The 17,866-nt window shown below is 33.8% G+C and overlaps 2 protein-coding genes across 4 annotated transcripts in view; one reads left to right on the top strand and one right to left on the bottom strand.

Annotated features, from left to right (window-relative positions):
* Pxd (Peroxidase) overlaps positions 1-17,866 on the bottom strand; it is a 127,384-nt gene that overhangs the window by 61,855 nt on the left and 47,663 nt on the right. For 2 of the 3 annotated variants that reach the window (XM_075291935.1, XM_075291936.1), the window contains exon 2: positions 8,104-8,144. The exons of the other annotated variant lie outside the window; for it this stretch is intronic. The gene's annotated coding sequence lies outside the window, so the exon portion shown is untranslated. The remainder of the gene's footprint in view (positions 1-8,103; positions 8,145-17,866) is intronic. 3 annotated transcript variants of the gene reach the window in all.
* Positions 8,411-12,369, top strand: Adsl (adenylosuccinate lyase). The gene is made up of 2 exons (XM_075291938.1): positions 8,411-8,736; positions 10,967-12,369. Exons 1-2 carry the CDS (start codon positions 8,599-8,601, stop codon positions 12,272-12,274), a joined length of 1,446 nt encoding a protein of 481 aa, XP_075148053.1. The 5' UTR covers positions 8,411-8,598; the 3' UTR covers positions 12,275-12,369.

The following is a 17,866-nucleotide window of genomic DNA, read 5'->3' as shown; positions in this document are numbered from 1 at the left end:
CCGATATGGCCCATTTGCAATACCATCCGACCTACATCAATAACACCGTGCCACCGTGGTGCAATGGTTAGCATGCCCGCCTTGCATACACAAGGTCGTGGGTTCGATTCCTGCTACGACCGACCACAAAAAAGTTTTTCAGCGGTGGATTATCCCACCTCAGTAATGCTGATGACATTTCTGAGGGTTTCAAAGCTTCTCTAAGTGGTTTCACTGGAATGTGGAACGCCGTTCGGACTCGGCTATAAAAAGGAGGTCCCTTGTCATTGAGCTTAACATGGAATCGGGCAGCACTCAGTGATAAGAGAGAAGTTCACCACTGTGGTATCACAATGGACTGAATAGTCTAAGTGAGCCTGATACATCGGGCTGCCACATAACCTAACCTACATCAATAACAACTACTTGTGGCAAGCTCCAAGTCGATAGATTGTTTCGTTAGGAAGTTAGCGTGATTTCAACAGACGGACGGACGGACGGACATGCTTAGATCGACTCAGAATTTCACCACGACCCAGAATATATATACTTTATGGAGTCTTAGAGCAAAATTGTTGAATCCGACAATGTTTTAAATCGACATTGACAACTTCGACAATTGGCCTTCAAATGCGTGGTACATCTTTGACATTGAAATTTTCATAATGGTGTCGACATAATCCAATAATTGCGAGTGAATAACTATTACAGAATCAAATGTCTGCAAAGCGAGTTGAATTAGAACTAATTTGTTTTGCTATATTTGCAAAATAACAATTTGCCAAACTATCAAATAATCTGCATTCCCCTTTTCAAAAAAAAGATTATTTGGTAGAGTTTTTTGAATAAAAAATTCTTTTGATATTACATAGTTTATAAACATTAAAAAAGGAGCATAAAATTTAATTCATTTACGGCAAGTGTTAAATGGCTATATTCAAATGTCATTTGTTGTGCAACAACTGCTACACATTTCCTCTATGTCTTTCTAACAATAAAAAACGCCACAACAAATTTGGAGTTTTTTTCTGATTTACGATTGTTTTTTTTTTTAAGGCTCTATAATCGATTAAACTTGAAATTGTAATAGGAAGAAAAATATTTTTGCGCTCTATTTAGTATTTCGTTTTTTTCGTTATGGCATATAGTGGTTTGTCGAGTAACCACAAATATCCGCAAACGATTTTGTTGAATAGTTACAAAATGGTGTCTATATCTGGAGAGGGGAGGGACGGAGTCTTATGTAGTGCTGATGCTGAAATGTCAATATATTGAATGTCCAACAAAAATACGCCCATGCATTCACACTGATCTAGAAATACAAATATTTAAATGTCTGTAAAAGAAATAAAAAGTAAGCTTACTTCAAATCAAGTTGAGTATATATGTATAAGTGGGAATGCGCGCAGCTATATATGTATGAGTTGTGACTATGTCTAAAAGTAACTCTTTCAATGTTTTTATTTATTTATTTTTAAACTTGTAATAGATTATTTAATTTGAATAGGAAAAAATAACGAGAAAAGGCGTATAAGATACTATTGCGTCTACTTAATGTTTTTATGGTCACTGTTCAGAATTACATAATACTGTTTTTTTGGAAGCAGTGCACGTTGAAAACTGAAACAAATTAATCATTCACACTAAACCTAACCTAGCTGTTGCGTTAGTTGTTTGGTTATAATTTGTTAATGCCTTTTAACAATATTGCAGATATCCATTTGAAGGGGTTTAACGAAAGATAATATTTTCTCCGTGAATTTATTTGTAATATATAAGACCTTTCACTCGCATTGCTTTAATTTTTCTAGGCTACTTTATTAAAATAGTTCGAATAACAAAAAAAATTAAATAAATTTTTCATGTATATTTATAAAGAGCAGAAATATTATATATTTTGTTTATTTTAGAAAAAATAACCTCCCCTTTTTGGTCGATTGATAACATTTTAAAATCATTCCAATGTAATAGAGCCACCGTGGTGCAATGGTTAGCATGCCCGCCTTGCATACACAAGATCGTGGGTTCGATTCCTGCTTCGACCGAACACCAAAAAGTTTTTCAGCAGTGGATTATCCCACCTCAGTAATGCTGGTGACATTTCTGAGGGTTTCAAAGCTTCTCTAAGTGGTTTAACTGCAATATGGAACGCCGTTCGGACTCGGCTATAAAAAGGAGGTCCCTTGTCATTGAGCTTAACATGGAATCAGTCAGCTAATGCACTAAATGTTAGTAAAAAAAAATATGGGAAACATTTAAATCTGAAGCAATTTTAAGGAAACTTCGCAAAAGTTTATTTATAATTTATTGCTCGATATATATGTATTAGAAGTTTAGGAAAATTAGAGTAATTTTTACAACTTTTCGACTAAGCAGTGGCGATGTTGGTATTTTGACCATTTTTGTCGAAATCAGAAAAACATATATATGGGAGCTATATCTAAATCTGAACCGATTTCAACCAAATTTGGCACGCATAGCTACAATGCTAAATCTACTTCCTGTGCAAAATTTCAACTAAATCGGAGTTAAAAATTGGCCTCTGTGGTCATATGAGTGTAAATCGGGCGAAAGTTATATATGAGAGATATATCTAAATTTGAACCGATTTGAACCAAATTTGGCACGCATAGCTACAATGCTAATTCTACTCCCTGTGCAAAATTTCAACTAAATCGGAGCAAAAAATTGGCCTCTGTGGTCATATGAGTGTAAATCGGGCGAAATCTATATGGGTGCTATATCTAAATCTGAACCGATTTCAATCAAATTTGACACGCATAGCTACAATGCTAAATCTACTCCCTGTGCAAAATTTCAACTAAATCGGAGTTAAAAATTGGCCTCTGTGGTCATATGAGTGTAAATCGGGCGAAAGTTATATATGAGAGATATATCTAAATCTGAACCGATTTGAACCAAATTTGGCACGCATAGCTACAATGCCAATTCTACACCCTGTGCAAAATTTCAACTAAATCGGAGCAAAAAATTGGCCTCTGTGGTCATATGAGTGTAAATCGGGCGAAAGCTATATATGGGAGCTATATCCAAATCTGAACCGATTTCAAACAAATTTGGCACGCATAGCTACAATGCTAATTCTACTCCCTGTGCAAAATTTCAACTAAATCGGAGCAAAAAATTGGCCTCTGTGGTCATATGAGTGTAAATCGGGCGAAAGCTATATATGGGAGCTATATATAAATCTGAACCGATTTCAATCAAATTTGACACGCATAGCTACAATGCTAAATCTACTCCCTGCGCAAAATTTCAATTAAATCGGAGCAAAAAATTGGCCTCTGTGGTCATATGAGTGTAAATCGGGCGAAAGCTATATATGGGAGCTATATCCAAATCTGAACCGATTTCAATAAAATTTGGCACACTTGACTACACTACTAATTGTACTCCTAATTGTACAACCAAATTGGGGTAAAACTCTGGCTTCTGGGACCGTATTAGTCCATATCGGGCGAAAGATATATATGCGAGCTAAATCTAAATCTGAACCGATTTCAATAAAATTTGGCACACTTGACTATAGTACTAATTGTTCTTATTGTGGAAAATTTTAAGCAAATTAGGGTAAAACTCTGGCTTCTGGGGCCATATAAGTCCATATCGGGCGAAAGATATATATGGGAGCTATCTAAATCTGAACCGATTTCTTCCAAAATCAATAGGGTTCTATTCTGAGCCAAAACACATACTTGTGCCAAATTTGAAGTCGATTGGACTAAAACTGCGACCTAGACTTTGATTACAAAAATGTGTTCACGGACAGACGGGCATGGCTATATCGACTCAGGAGCAGGGTTGGCCTGTCACAAACTGTGACTTTTGCGACATACATTTGCGACGGTATAATACGTATGTCGCAAAAGTCGTAAACCTACTGTAGAAAACCAAATTTTGAATAGAAGAAATCCTGAACATTTTTTAATTTAGTTTGACAGCATTCGCTGTGAGTTTCTGCAGAAATTTGTGAAAGTTTTCCCATGGTCAAGCCTATTTTCTTAGGTGGTATCGAAATTCCCATTGGTAAGTGTGCAAAATACCTTGGGGTTATATTAGACAGGAGACTGAACTTGAAAGCTAAGAAAGGACGAGAAAATCCACGGTTACCCTGTGCTCGTGGAAAAGGCAATAGGGAAAATGCGGGGACTAAAACCGAAAATTGTGAATATTCCTAAGAATTGAAACTTCTTCGCACATACCATCGTCTTGAATATCATCGCATTCGCTGCCTAGCTGACGCGACTAAAGTATTTTCAGTTTGCGACTTTTTTTACTTTTTCTACATTTACGACGCGTATGTGACGTTTACAACTTTACGACAGTCGCAAACCTAAAAAAGTTTGATACAGACCATCTCTGCTCAGGAGCCCACCCTGAGCATTTTTGCCAAAGACGCCATGTGTCTATCTCGTCTCCTTCTGGGTGTTGCAAACATATGCACTAACTTATAATACCCTGTTCCACAGTGTGGCGCAAAAAATAAAAGAAGTTGAACAACATGTTTGCAAAAATATGTACAAGAAGTTTTTGTAATGTTAATTTAAATAACTGTATAGGGCTTTGTAAGGCTTAGTTACATATGATAATAAAAAATAAATTACAATTTAAAACAAATATATATGGCCGTTGGTTCAGCCGGAGCAAATCTTATGTACCCTCCACCATGGATTGCGTAGAAACTTCTACTAAAGGCTGAAATCCACAATCGACTTACTTGGGTTGCGATAAAACTTGTCGATGGCAAGGTATGTTTAAGATTCTTAACATTCCGTTCTAAATTGTGAGTTAGTCCATATGGGGTATAAGTTAGACAAACAAGGCAGATTACTAGTTATGGTACCTATATACCATAACCCAGTTCTTGATCGGTATACAGGGGAGTCTATAAATAATTACGATTCGATATGAACCAATTTTTGCGCATTTTATATGGGGGCTATATATAATTACACTAGGTCACAAATACCAAAATTTTCTCTGTGAATTGATTCTAGCATAATTTTTCTCATTGATTTAGACCTACTAAACACAAAAATGAGTTTTCAAAAATTTTCTGTCGATTGGTTTTCGAGATACAAATTTTTGAACTTTTTTTTTAATTTTTAACAGCAATTTTGGTTTTTTACGTATAGCTGAAATTTTTACAAAGAAAATAAGCCCTTACTTAACAAAATGTTACAACAAATAGCGGACTTATATTTTTTTGGTAAAAGACCGAAAAGACCAAATCAACGCCCAAAAAAAATGAGTAGAAACAAAGATATAACTGTACATTTTATGCCATGTGGAAAACAGCGTTGATGCGTTGATTTGGTCTTTTCGGTCTTTTACCAAAAAATTATAAGTCCGCTATTTGTTGTAAGATTTTGTTAAGTAAGGGTTTATTTTCTTTGTAAAAATTTCAGCTATACGTAAAAAAAACCAAATTGCTGTTAGCATCGTGTTTTATATTTTATATGAATTTTTATATGGTTTTTTCTGCCACATTTTTACTAAAAAAAACGCCGTTTTTAACTTTTTAACCCGCCAACATCCATACTACTTACCCGATTTGAAAATTTTCTGAGAATGAGTTGTAGACGGCAAAATTTTCTTTAATTTGAGTAGCACTAGGATCAAATAGGTCAAAGAAGACGAAAGATATGCTCAAAATTGTAAGTGTACCTCCAAAAATTAAAAAAAAAAGTTCAAAAATTTGTATCTCGAAAACCAATCGACAGAAAATTTTTTAAAACTCATTTTTGTGTTTAGTAGGTCTAAATCAATGAGAAAAATTATGCTAGAACCAATTCACAAAACGACTGTTGGCTAGTGTTATGGGCCGATATTAACAAATTTATGCATGGTAGTTAGATACCATATACTAACTCAACGTACAAAATTGTAAACGAACCGCATGAAATTAGCTCTTCCAAGAGGTTCTTGAGGTCAAATCTGGGGATCGGTTTATATGGGAGCTGCATACACTCAAAAAAAAAGTGAACTATCTATTTCACTAAAGCCAATTTAACTTTATCTCAGTTCATGGAATTATTATGTTTGGAGAAAGTTTACTTTACTCTAATAATTTTTTGCGTACGTTAGTTAAATGAACTAAATAGCGGAAAAAATTATACACAAATTAAGCATAAAGACTTACTAAATTCGTATTTCCCACAAAATAGTTCATTTTTTCTTTAAATTTGTAAATTTTTCTACAAATGCATCCATTATGAACTTCGTATATCACTAAAGACATTCTTGCAGTTTTTAACTCCAATTTTTTCCTTAAAAATTTTTCTTTAACAAGTGATAAAAATTAATTATGTTTAATAAAATTTCCTCAATTTGTCGAAAAATATTTACTTATTTTTGTCATATTGGCGTGGTAGGTTAAGTGGCAGCCCGATGTATCAGGTTCACTTAGACTATTCAGTCCATTGTGATACCACATTGGTGAACTTCTCTCTTATCACTGAGTGCTGCCCGATTCCATGTTAAGCTCAATGACAAGGGACCTCCTTTTTATAGCCGAGTCCGAACGGCGTTCCAAATTGCAGTGAAACCACTTAGAGAAGCTTTGATACCCTCAGAAATGTCACCAGCATTACTGAGAGGGGATAATCCACCGTTTAAAAACTTTTTGGTGTTCGGTCGAAGCAGGAATCGAACCCACGACCGTGTGTATGCAAGGCGGGCATGCTAACCATTGCACCACGGTGGATCCCAACGTGATGCCAGTGTTTGTGATACTGTTTAGTTAAAATTTTCTAAAAATATTCAAAATTTTCTAAAATTAATCAAAAGTTTTCTTCCTAATTCACTATTTTTTCAGTTTATATATAATTATGCATGATTGTTGGAGGCAATGTACTAACACAGTGTACAAAATTTCAACCTGATCGGATGAAATGTGCTCCTCCAATAGGCTCCAAAATTCAAATCTGGGGATCGGTTTATATGGGGGCTATATATAATTATGGACCGATATGAACCAATTTCTTCATGGTTGTTGGAGACCATATACTAACTTAACGTACAAAATTTCAATCGAATCGGATTAAATTTGCTACTCCAAGAGGTTCCGGACGTCAAATCTGGGGATCGGTATATATGGGGGCTATATATAATTATGGACCGATATGAACCAATTTGTGCATGGATATAAGTGATTATATACTAACACCACGTACCAAATTTCAACCGTATCGGATGAAATTTGCTTCTCTAAAGGCTCCGCAAGGCAAATCTGGGGGTCGGCTTATATGGGTGCTATACCTAAAAGTGTTCCGATATTGCCCATTTGCAATACCTCCGAACTACGTTAATAACAACTACATGTGCCAAGTTTCAAGTCGATAGTTTGTTTCGTTCGGAAGATAGCATAATTTCCACAGACGGGCGGATGAACATCGCTAAATCGTCTCAGAATTTCATCACACAGAATATATATACTTTATGGGATCTTAGACCAATATTTCGATGTCACCAATGTCCTATGGTGGAGGGAATAAAAATGGTATTTTCAATCCATTTATATGGGTGAAGCATTTCCACTGTGACTCATAAGTGGTATATGCGGTAGTTATATCTTCAAAGTTGGTGATTCCGTTTGTAAGACGTATTGCGTTCTTATATGAAACCGAATAAAATTTAATCTCAAATAAAAACCGCTTATGTACTTTTCGAATTGATTCAAACTAAATTAAACAACGGGCGGGTATGCTGATTCACGCTTATTCCGTGTCAACAAGTATGTGACAATACTGACGAAAGATACCCTGACCACAGGTATCGCTAAACACAAAAAGTATTGTTATTCATAACAGCAAAAATGTTTGCTAAAACAGCCTGCCGAAAAAAAAAATAGTTGGTTCAACAATCATCAGCAAACAAATACTGCTAAATTAGCAAACGTGTTGATAACAGCAGTCTTTTTTCTATGAGTGTAGTTATTAACTGTTAAACAATATTGAGTAAAATTATTTTTCCAAACCGTTATGCTATATTAGGAACAAGTATCGTATGATAGTATGCTACACAGTCTACCATTTGGATGTGAAATTTTCCTATTTATTTTCCATAAATGCATGCGTTTTTTATAAATATTCCAATACATACCTTTCACTTTTTTACAGCACAATATTCAGATAAAGCAACAACTGAAAAAAAAAAATTAAACGCACTATTTATTAATCATATTCATGAATGACAGTTATTTTAAATGAATTTTTTACACACTCCAAAGCCAACTGAACACGAAACAAACACGATTATAATCGGTGGGGTATGTTAAGTTTGCCGGTATAAAATCGCGCCATCATATGACGAATGCACACATACCAACATACCGCAAACACAGCAACGCCGGGAGAAACAGCTGTTATTTTATTTTTTCCAGCATTGTTGTTATTCTCGTGTTTGTCAGTGGAATCTCTTATCACATTTTTTTTTCTTAGTTTACTCGCCTCCCATTGGAATTTTGATTCGAAATCAAATTTACAATTGCATTTGATCTCCGCATATTGCATTAGTAATAATTGAACGCTTGTATTGTGTCGATTTATTTGCTGGCTGATTTCTGTTGTGGAACTTTGTGGAAATAACTTGAGAAACATGACCAGTTCATATGAAGGTTATACATCACCACTTAGCACACGCTATGCTAGTAAGGAAATGCAATATTTGTTTAGTGACCAGAAGAAGTTTTCAACCTGGCGACAATTGTGGATATGGCTAGCCGAGGCAGAAAAGGTGAGTTTATAAACATGCTTTGTCTCCTACTTTATTATGTAAATACTCCACGGGAACATTCGTTGGTCGACCTATCCGGGAAAATAGCTTTGCATAGTGCTTATACGGTATATCATTTTGGAATTACATTTTTTTCTAGTATTACGAGATATAATTTAATAGCTTATTGATAATTAATAAAAAACCAAGTACATGTATCATCTTCAACAATAAAGATGAAAGCCACATTCTTTATTCCATTAGCCATCTAGATTCGTCCATAATAGCTCTAGAATATCAGTAAAGATTTACTACTCATTCTGGTCATGCTCGTACTAATTATGTTGAAGAAAATTCAAATTTTATTACAACAAACGATATTGTAACTATGGAGGCTTTGAATACCCAATTCTTGAGCTAATTAAGTCAGGAACAAAACTACTTTAGCAAAAGTTGGGTAGGAAAAGAGATTTTAAAGAGAAAATGAAAAACCAAGTTTTCGAGATATCAAACCCGGAAAATCATAATTTTCAGGGTTTTTCATGAAATGAATGAAAATTTTGTGTTTTTGGTAAAATAGTAAATTTTATAGAGAAAATATGGAGTAATAATTTTGTTGTGAAGTTTTCGAGATATCGACCCTTGAAAATTGGCGTATAGGTGGCCGGCCTTCGGGGTTTGAGACTTTCTCCTATGGACATTTTATGTTTAGAATCGAAAAGTCTATACGCTGGCCAAAATTTGGACCAATCGGACCGCTTGTAGATTTAAAGTAGATTTAAGCCATAAGTCTCAACCTAAGTTTTTTGACAGATTACAACTGTGAAGAGGTTTCACGTGAGGCTAAAGTAGTCTCATGGAATAGGAAGTATCAAAGTTTTGGTATGGATATTGTTGAGCAGAGATACCACTGCGCAGAACTGAGTCTATCTTCATGGTAAATTCCGCCAACAAGTGACCTTAGGCCATTATAGAAAAATTGCGAAAAAATACTTATATGTCAAACTTTTCAGACAAGCGTTAGAATACATTAAAAATCATACAAATTATTTAGTTGGCAGATTACATCCAAAACCCTGAATTCTGATCACACTTTAAGATGAAATGCAAATTCAGCGCAACAGCTGTTGAAATGTTGGGCATCCGTCCTGTGACAAGCCCATGTAAAATTCATCGCTTCTGCGCCAATTTTGCATCACTTCCGGATCCAAAAAGAACATTTTCACTACTTTTTTTTTTGGTACATAAAAAGAGAATACATCAATTTGTCCCTCCAAGACAACGCCCCTGGTCAATATGTTCGCCATTTTTACAATTATTGAAAAGAAAACTCTTAATTAATGTTGCCGATACTACGTTTAGCTCATAGATAAAGTAAGCTATTAAACACTCGGATATATCATCGCCAGAAATAAAAACATTTTCAAATGAAAAGGGGATAGAACCTGTTACCCTTAATATTCAAGCCAGATATGGTAACCATTGTACATCTATCTAGACAACCATAGTCTTGAAGACTACGTAAACATGCAGAGCGGACCTTGCAAGTTATAACCAACTACATATATACACCACATAAGTTTGTTTTGTTAGATTCAGCTTAATAGAAATACTGTTTTGAAAGCTATTGATCAAACTACGACAAATGAAGTGGCAGCAGTAAAAATTCCCCAAAAAATCACGTTTTGCCCCTACGCCTAAAAAAATTCCCTACAATTTTCTCTTTAGAAAATACCCGAAATATCAACCTACATTATTTCTTTAATTTTATAAAACGTGGAAATAGAAAAAAATTCGGACATTTGTACACTAGTCAAAAAATTGGACCATAGCCTCTGCTGCAGCTTATGTTTTACTCTTGAGGTCGCTTTCTTACTTTAATGGTATTGAAACCTGTGGAGTATATTTTTAAAACTAACCTTTAAACGTTATTGCTATAACTCGCATTATTTTTTTTTTGTCCTTTGTCCTTTATGAACTTTTTTTGTCCTTTATAAACTAATATCTCTAAATTTTACATTTTAATCTTGATGTAACCTTTTAGCTTTTTAAAAAGAATATTCGCTTATTTCCATTTCTTACACGCTAAATTTTCTTTATAATCACATCATCATTTATGATTTTTATTTTGCTTGAGCAAATAACATTTTTCAATTTTTAACACCCATAGTTTGCCATCGTGTGTATTTTGTGTCTTTTTGTTTTTGTATAATCGATTTATTTCAAAGCAAATACATAATTTCCATTTTAGAGCTTGGGCTTAGATATAACCGATGCCCAAATAGCTGAAATGAAAGCTCACATGAATTCGGTTGACTTTAATGCCGCTGCAGCCGAAGAACGTTTGACCCGTCACGATGTTATGGCTCATGTGCATGTCTTTGCCAAACAATGTCCCTTGGCTGCCCCCATAATTCATCTTGGAGCCACCTCTTGCTATGTTGGTGACAACACCGATTTGATTATCTTACGTGATGCTCTAGATTTAATCTTGCCCCGCGTTGCTTCTGTGATTTACTGTCTAAAAGAGTTTGCTTTGAAACATAAATCTCAACCTATTTTGGGTTTCACTCATCTCCAACCAGCCCAATTGACTACTGTGGGTAAACGTGCATGTCTATGGATCCAGGATTTGTTAATGGATGAACGTGCCTTACGTCGTTGTCGCAATGATTTACGTTGCCGCGGTGTTAAGGGTACGACCGGTACACAGGCTTCCTTTTTGCAACTCTTCAATGGAGATGGCGCAAAGGTAAAACAATTGGATTTGAAAGTAACTCAATTGGCAGGGTTTGAGAAACCCTATGGAGTGACGGGACAAACATACACACGCAAGGTTGATGTGGAAATAATTGGTGCATTGGCTAGTTTGGGAACTAGTATACACAAAATGTGTTCCGATTTGAGAATTTTAGCCTCACGTAAGGAATTGGAGGAACCTTTTGAATCCACACAAATCGGTTCATCCGCTATGGCTTACAAACGTAATCCTATGCGTTCGGAACGTTGTTGTGCCTTGGCTCGTCATATGATTACCTTATTCTCGAATGCTGCTAACACCCATGCCACCCAATGGTTGGAGCGTACATTAGATGACTCGGCTAATCGTCGTTTGACCTTATCGGAAGGCTTCCTGGCAGCTGATGCTGCCTTACTTACACTCCTAAATGTTTCCCAAGGTCTAGTTGTTTATCCCAAGGTCATTGAACGTAACATTGCCCAAGAGCTGCCATTCATGTCAACCGAAAACATTATCATGGCTATGGTTAAAGCAGGAGGAGATCGTCAGGTATGCCATGAAAAAATCCGAGTTCTCTCTCAAGAGGCCGGAGCCCAGGTTAAACAACATGGAAAAGATAATGACTTGGTTGATCGTGTGCGTAAGGATCCCTATTTTGCACCTATTATCAATCAATTGGATACAATTTTGGATGCTAAAACATTTACGGGACGTGCTACGGCACAAGTTGATGAATTTGTTGCAGAGGAAGTTGATGGAGTTTTGGCTTTGTACAAAGATACCGTGAAAAATATTAAAGTTGTCCAATTGAATATCTAATAAAGTTGTTTTGTTTTTTTTTTGTACTATAATTTGTATTTTGTTTTATGAAAATGCCTTATAAATAAACGTACAAGTTTTATTTAATCAATTAATTGTTTTTGGCTATATGATGTGTTTTATTATTTTTTTGGTGATGTAATAATAAAATTGATAAGAAATGTAGTTTCGTTAACTGCAATGAACGTATCAATTGATACAATCTATGGAATGATTTCAGGAAACGAAGATTATTAGAATCTAAGCTGTTGTGAATTGCAATTATACACGTCATTAGGAGATCAATGAAGGTCGCATATTCACATCTTTTATAGTATATAGAAAGTTCTACTAAATTGTTTTCTGATATTTTCACACTTGCAATTGACAAAATTAAAATACAATTGTTTACTTTTTTTGTAGCTACAAAGCCTATAACATTTATAGGGAGAGAATTAGATGCTCTCTTGACGTGTGGGTTGGTTGGACAAGTTTTGGTAATTCAACCTCTTAATATACATAAAGATCTTTGATTTAAATTAATTAGTGTACCAATATCTATTTTCCTATCCAACACATCGATTTTTTGGGAACATTACAACTTTTCCATTTTGATTATTTACCAATGGTGGAATTTGTAATAACGTCGTCTTGCACGCTGTTAAGCTTTGCTAATTTCTTAAGGAGCTTCTTTAAAGAGGTAAAGAGATTACGTGCGTCTCAACCATAAAAACCATGCCAACAAACTGTTGCATTTTTTGATAATTGCGTCAATTTAATTAGTCTCGGTAATGACGATGGACTCGAAGAGTCACTTGGGCAACTACATAGGTTTTTCATGGCTCACGAAAAAATGCAATGGATAAATGCAGACGAATGAATTGCGGCGATATTTCAACTTCCTTTCAGTTTTCATAAATTTTCAGTTTATTATTTTTTTTAACCAAACCAAACATACATTTTGGTGGCATTGGAATCACACAGTAGATGTAAGACAGATAATACTATGTAATATAATGATGAATAGTATGAAGTAATATAATTTGCCACAATCTTGTTACCGATAAAGTTGTTCACTTTCTTGTCGACATGTCAATATGAGAAGTTGAAAAAAAAGAAAACGATGTTGTAGTACAAAGTGGCGTAAATGTGAAAACAATGAAAATGTAAATATTTTCGATTGGGAAACGGTAGTCGTTTTTATATTTAGCCGGTCAGAAATGTAAATCTGTGGACCCAAGCTCTAACTATAAATACACAGTCAGAGAAACCTCTTAACTGTAGTTCATGATTTAAATCGTTTAAAAAACTTAATGTGGAAATACATTAATGGTACATGACAAAGATGCCGTGCCCTATGGCGGAAGGAAGGGGTGATGGAAAATACAATTCCGTGGTGCATCGTTTTGATCTCCACCTTACATAATTTGATTATGTATGGTGAGGTTGAATTAACCCCAGTTGTATTTACTGCTTCCACCCACCGCATTTGCGCCAGAGGAAAGAGACCTTTCACGGCAGACCAGAGTAGTTTTAACCCAACCAAGATCCTGCAAATGGAGCCGCCTCAAATCCTATATATCAGTGATTGATTGTAGCGTGGCTGACGTTAGACCCATCTCTAATAAAGGGCCACAAGCCACACTCGTCATTTTGTAAGCTCGCACTTCTGTACCTACCCGACTCCATGCCAGATAACGCTGGAAGCATCCCACGTTATTCGCAACAGCACAAAACAAAACGGATAGCATAACACATTGTTACAAACACAAGAACAACTCTCCAATATATTGTCCATTAGGTGTGCAAATTACTAATCCAGGATTGGCAGCTGATTACATAGTTCGGGATATACGCATCAGACAATGGTTTGGTTAGGTTAGGTGGCAGCCCGATTATCACTGCCCGATTCCATGTTAAGCTCAATGACAAGGGGCCTCTTTTTTATAGCCAAGTCCGAACGGCGTTCCACATTGCAGTGAAACCACTTAGAGAAGCTATGAAACCCTCAGAAATGTCACCAGCATTACTGAGGCATGTAAACAACTTAGTTTTTTTGGTTCTCAATATGTGAAAATGCATGTTCACAAAACAGTGCTTGCGGGAAGCTTGCGAACAGCTGCTCCAAAGGCAAAACAGAAAGGTTTTTAAATCGCATTGTTGGTGACGAAAATTGGATCCACTACAACAATCCCAAGCAAAAAAAGTCATAAGGTTACTCCGGTCATGTCGGGCTATTCGACGGCAAAGCCGAATATCCATGGAAAGAAACTTATGCTGTATGTATTTGGTGGATGTGGTGTAGCTGATGCAAACAAGTGAAACAATCACTGAAGGAGTGTATCGAAATCGAAATTTGATTTTCAGAGAAAATTGCTTCAAAAATTGATTTCCATTAAAAAATTTCTTTGAAATTAGATTTTCATAGAAAATTTGGACGAATTTAAATTTTCATAGAAAATTTGGACGAAATTTGATTTGCATAGAAAATTTGGACGCAATTTGATTTTCATAGAAAATTTCGACGATATTTGATTTTCATAGAAAACTTCCTCGAAATTTCATTTTCATTGAAAAATTCGTCGAAATTTGATTTTAATAGAATATTTTGTGGACATTTAATTTTTATAGAAAATTTCTTCAAAATTTAATTTTCATAGAAAATTTCTTCAAAATTTAATTTTCATAGAAAATTTCTTCAAAATTTAAAATTCAAGAAAATTTTATCAAAATTTGATTTTCAATTCTTTTTTTTTCGAAATTTAATTTTCATAGAAAATTTCGTCGAAATTTCAATGGAAAATTTCATTGAAATTTGATCTTCATAGAAAATCATCCCGAAATTTACATAAAAAAATCATTGAAATTTATTTTTCATAGAAAATTTCGTCGAAATTTGTTTTTCATAGAAAATCTTGTCGAAATTTGATTATCAAGCAAATTTCTTCGAAATTGGAATTTCATAGGAATTTTTAGTTTTTACTTTGTTTATTAAGAAACGGAGGATAATCGTTTATTTCTGGAGGTAATGCTTTTAGAAGAACTTCCACTTGGACTTGTTTAGAATATAAAATTAAATTTTATGGTTATAATTTTGTTTCATTGTTTATTATCCCAGCAAAAAAATTGGAAGTACTTCCAAAGGCACAACTTAAAAAGCACTTCCAAAAATGTTCTTTATTTTAAGTACACAGCAAGTTATTTTAATTCAATTTTTTATAACTTACTTCTTTCTTATTTTTAATGGATAATTTTAACTTTTTTTGTTTCAAAACTGAGTAAGAATTAATAAAAAGGTACAAATTATTATTATTATTATTTTTTTTTTTTTTTAATGCTAGATCTATTCCAGAAAATTTTGGAATTTTTGAGGTCCAACGTTTCAGACAAGCGCTAGAATGCATTAAAATCATAAAAAATTATAAAAATTATTTACTTGGCAAAATATTATTAAATTGTTTAATTCACATCCAAGACATTGAATTCGGATCACTCATTAAGAAGTTATGCAAATTCAGTGCAACTGTTGTTGAAATGGTGGACATCTGTCCTATGACAAGCCCATGTTAAGTACATCGTTTCTGCGCCAAGTTTGCACCAAAAAGAACACTTTCACTACTTTTTTGGCGACGATTTTTTTGCTGGGTAGATAAACTTCGGGTACGGAAAAACCGTCGAAATTTGATTTTCATACAAAATTTCGTTCGTTATAATAATAATACCATATTTATATTATGTCTATGTATGATATTATTATGATCTATTTGTTGTATTTAACAATTATTGATATTTTAAAGGAAACCCTCAATTAAGAGTCTTAGTTCTTTCCTCCGACTATTGTCCAATTCCCTTTACGTCAATTCCAACAACAATCCAATATGAAATAGTTCCAATTGTAAAATGTAAACAAAACGAGACCATAAACAACCATTAAAATTCAAGAAAACAGGTTTTTGATACATGTTTCCATTTACTATTGTCCATATCAGTGCCCTGTATCTGTATTGACAAAAATTTGAAAAGTATAACGCACAACAAAATCAATGGAATAACAACTGCCAAATGCAATGCACTTCACATATCTCTTCGAGAATATGCCTTAGTAAATATTTTCAATTTGAAATGCATTTTAATCGGGGTTATCGCAAATTAATAACAAACAGCCGACGACGAACCAAATGAACCAAGCTAAAGCAGCAAACTGTAGACCGTCCATTAATATTATTTGTTTGAAAATAAAAAGGAATGGAATGATCGAACGACCCCTAATGGAGATGGAAAAGATGTTAAAGAAACCATAAATACTCTTAGCCAACTCAGTTGGGTCTGTAGTTTGGGTTTTGGAGAATTTCGCATCGATGTCTTGGTCCAAGCAGTGCAATGCCAATATATTTGACTTTTTAATGTGTTTTTATAGATTTCGCTAATGTTTTTTTTTTTATTTCTTTTTCACATTTTCAATCGTTTACAACGTCTCGACACATCACGATTTTCTTTTTTAAGCCAATGGAAGCCATACACTAGCGAAGATTCTGAGCCAATAAAGGTCTAATAGAAATGACTTTGATAATACACTGGGAAAACCTCTACTTCAATTTTAATCGAGACATTTTAGAATTTATGGAAAATTTTTTCATTGAAGATTATCTCCATTTCTTAAATTTTCATAAAAAAATTTTCGAAATTTGATTTTTATCGAAAATTTTCCTGCAATTTGATTTGAAAATTTCGTTAAATATTGTTTGTTTTCATTGAAAGTTTCGTCGAAATTTATTTTCAAAAAATTTCGTAAAATTTGATTTTCTTACAAAATTTCGTCGATTTTGTAAGAAATTTGATTTTCATAGAAAATTTTGTCCAAATTTGATTTTCGTAGTAATTTTGAATATTTCGTCAAAATTATTTTCTTAGAAAATGTCGTCAAGTTTTTTTTTTAGAAAATCTCGTCCAAATTTCATAGAAAGTTTCATCAAAATTTGGGTTTTATTGAACATTTTCTCCATTTCTTAAATTTTCATAAAAACACTTTTCGAAATTTGATTTTCATCGAAAATTTTCCTGAAATTTGCTTTGAAGATTTCGTTAAGATTTGATTTACATAAAAAATTCGTTGAAATTTTTTTCATTGAAAGTTTCATCGAAATTTATTTTAAAAAAATTTCGTCGAAATTTGACTCTCATATATTTCGTCAAAATTCGATTTTCATAGAAAATTTCGTTAAAAATTGATTTTCATTAAAAATTTCTTCGAAATTTGATTTTTGTTAAAAAATTTCGTCGAAATTTGATTTTGATAAAAAATTACGTCGAAATTTAATTTTCTTAGAAAATTTCGTCGAAATTTGATTTTGATTTGAAATGCAGACGAAATTTGAGTTTCTTAGAAAATTTTGTCGAAATTTGAATTTTATAGAAATTTTGATTACTATTTAATATTTCGTCGAGATTTGATTTTCATAGAAAATTTTGTCGAAATTTGATATTCATGGAAAAATTTTGTTGAAATTTGATTTTCATAGAACATTTCGTCGAATTTGGATTTTCATAGAAAATTTCGTCGAAATTTGATTTTCATAGAATATCTCGTGGAAATTTACATTTTATAGAAAATTT

The sequence above is a fragment of the Haematobia irritans genome, chromosome 1, assembly GCF_050003625.1.
Source record: "Haematobia irritans isolate KBUSLIRL chromosome 1, ASM5000362v1, whole genome shotgun sequence".
NCBI lineage: Eukaryota > Metazoa > Arthropoda > Insecta > Diptera > Muscidae > Haematobia > Haematobia irritans.
This window is presented reverse-complemented; position numbering and strand designations above follow the sequence as displayed.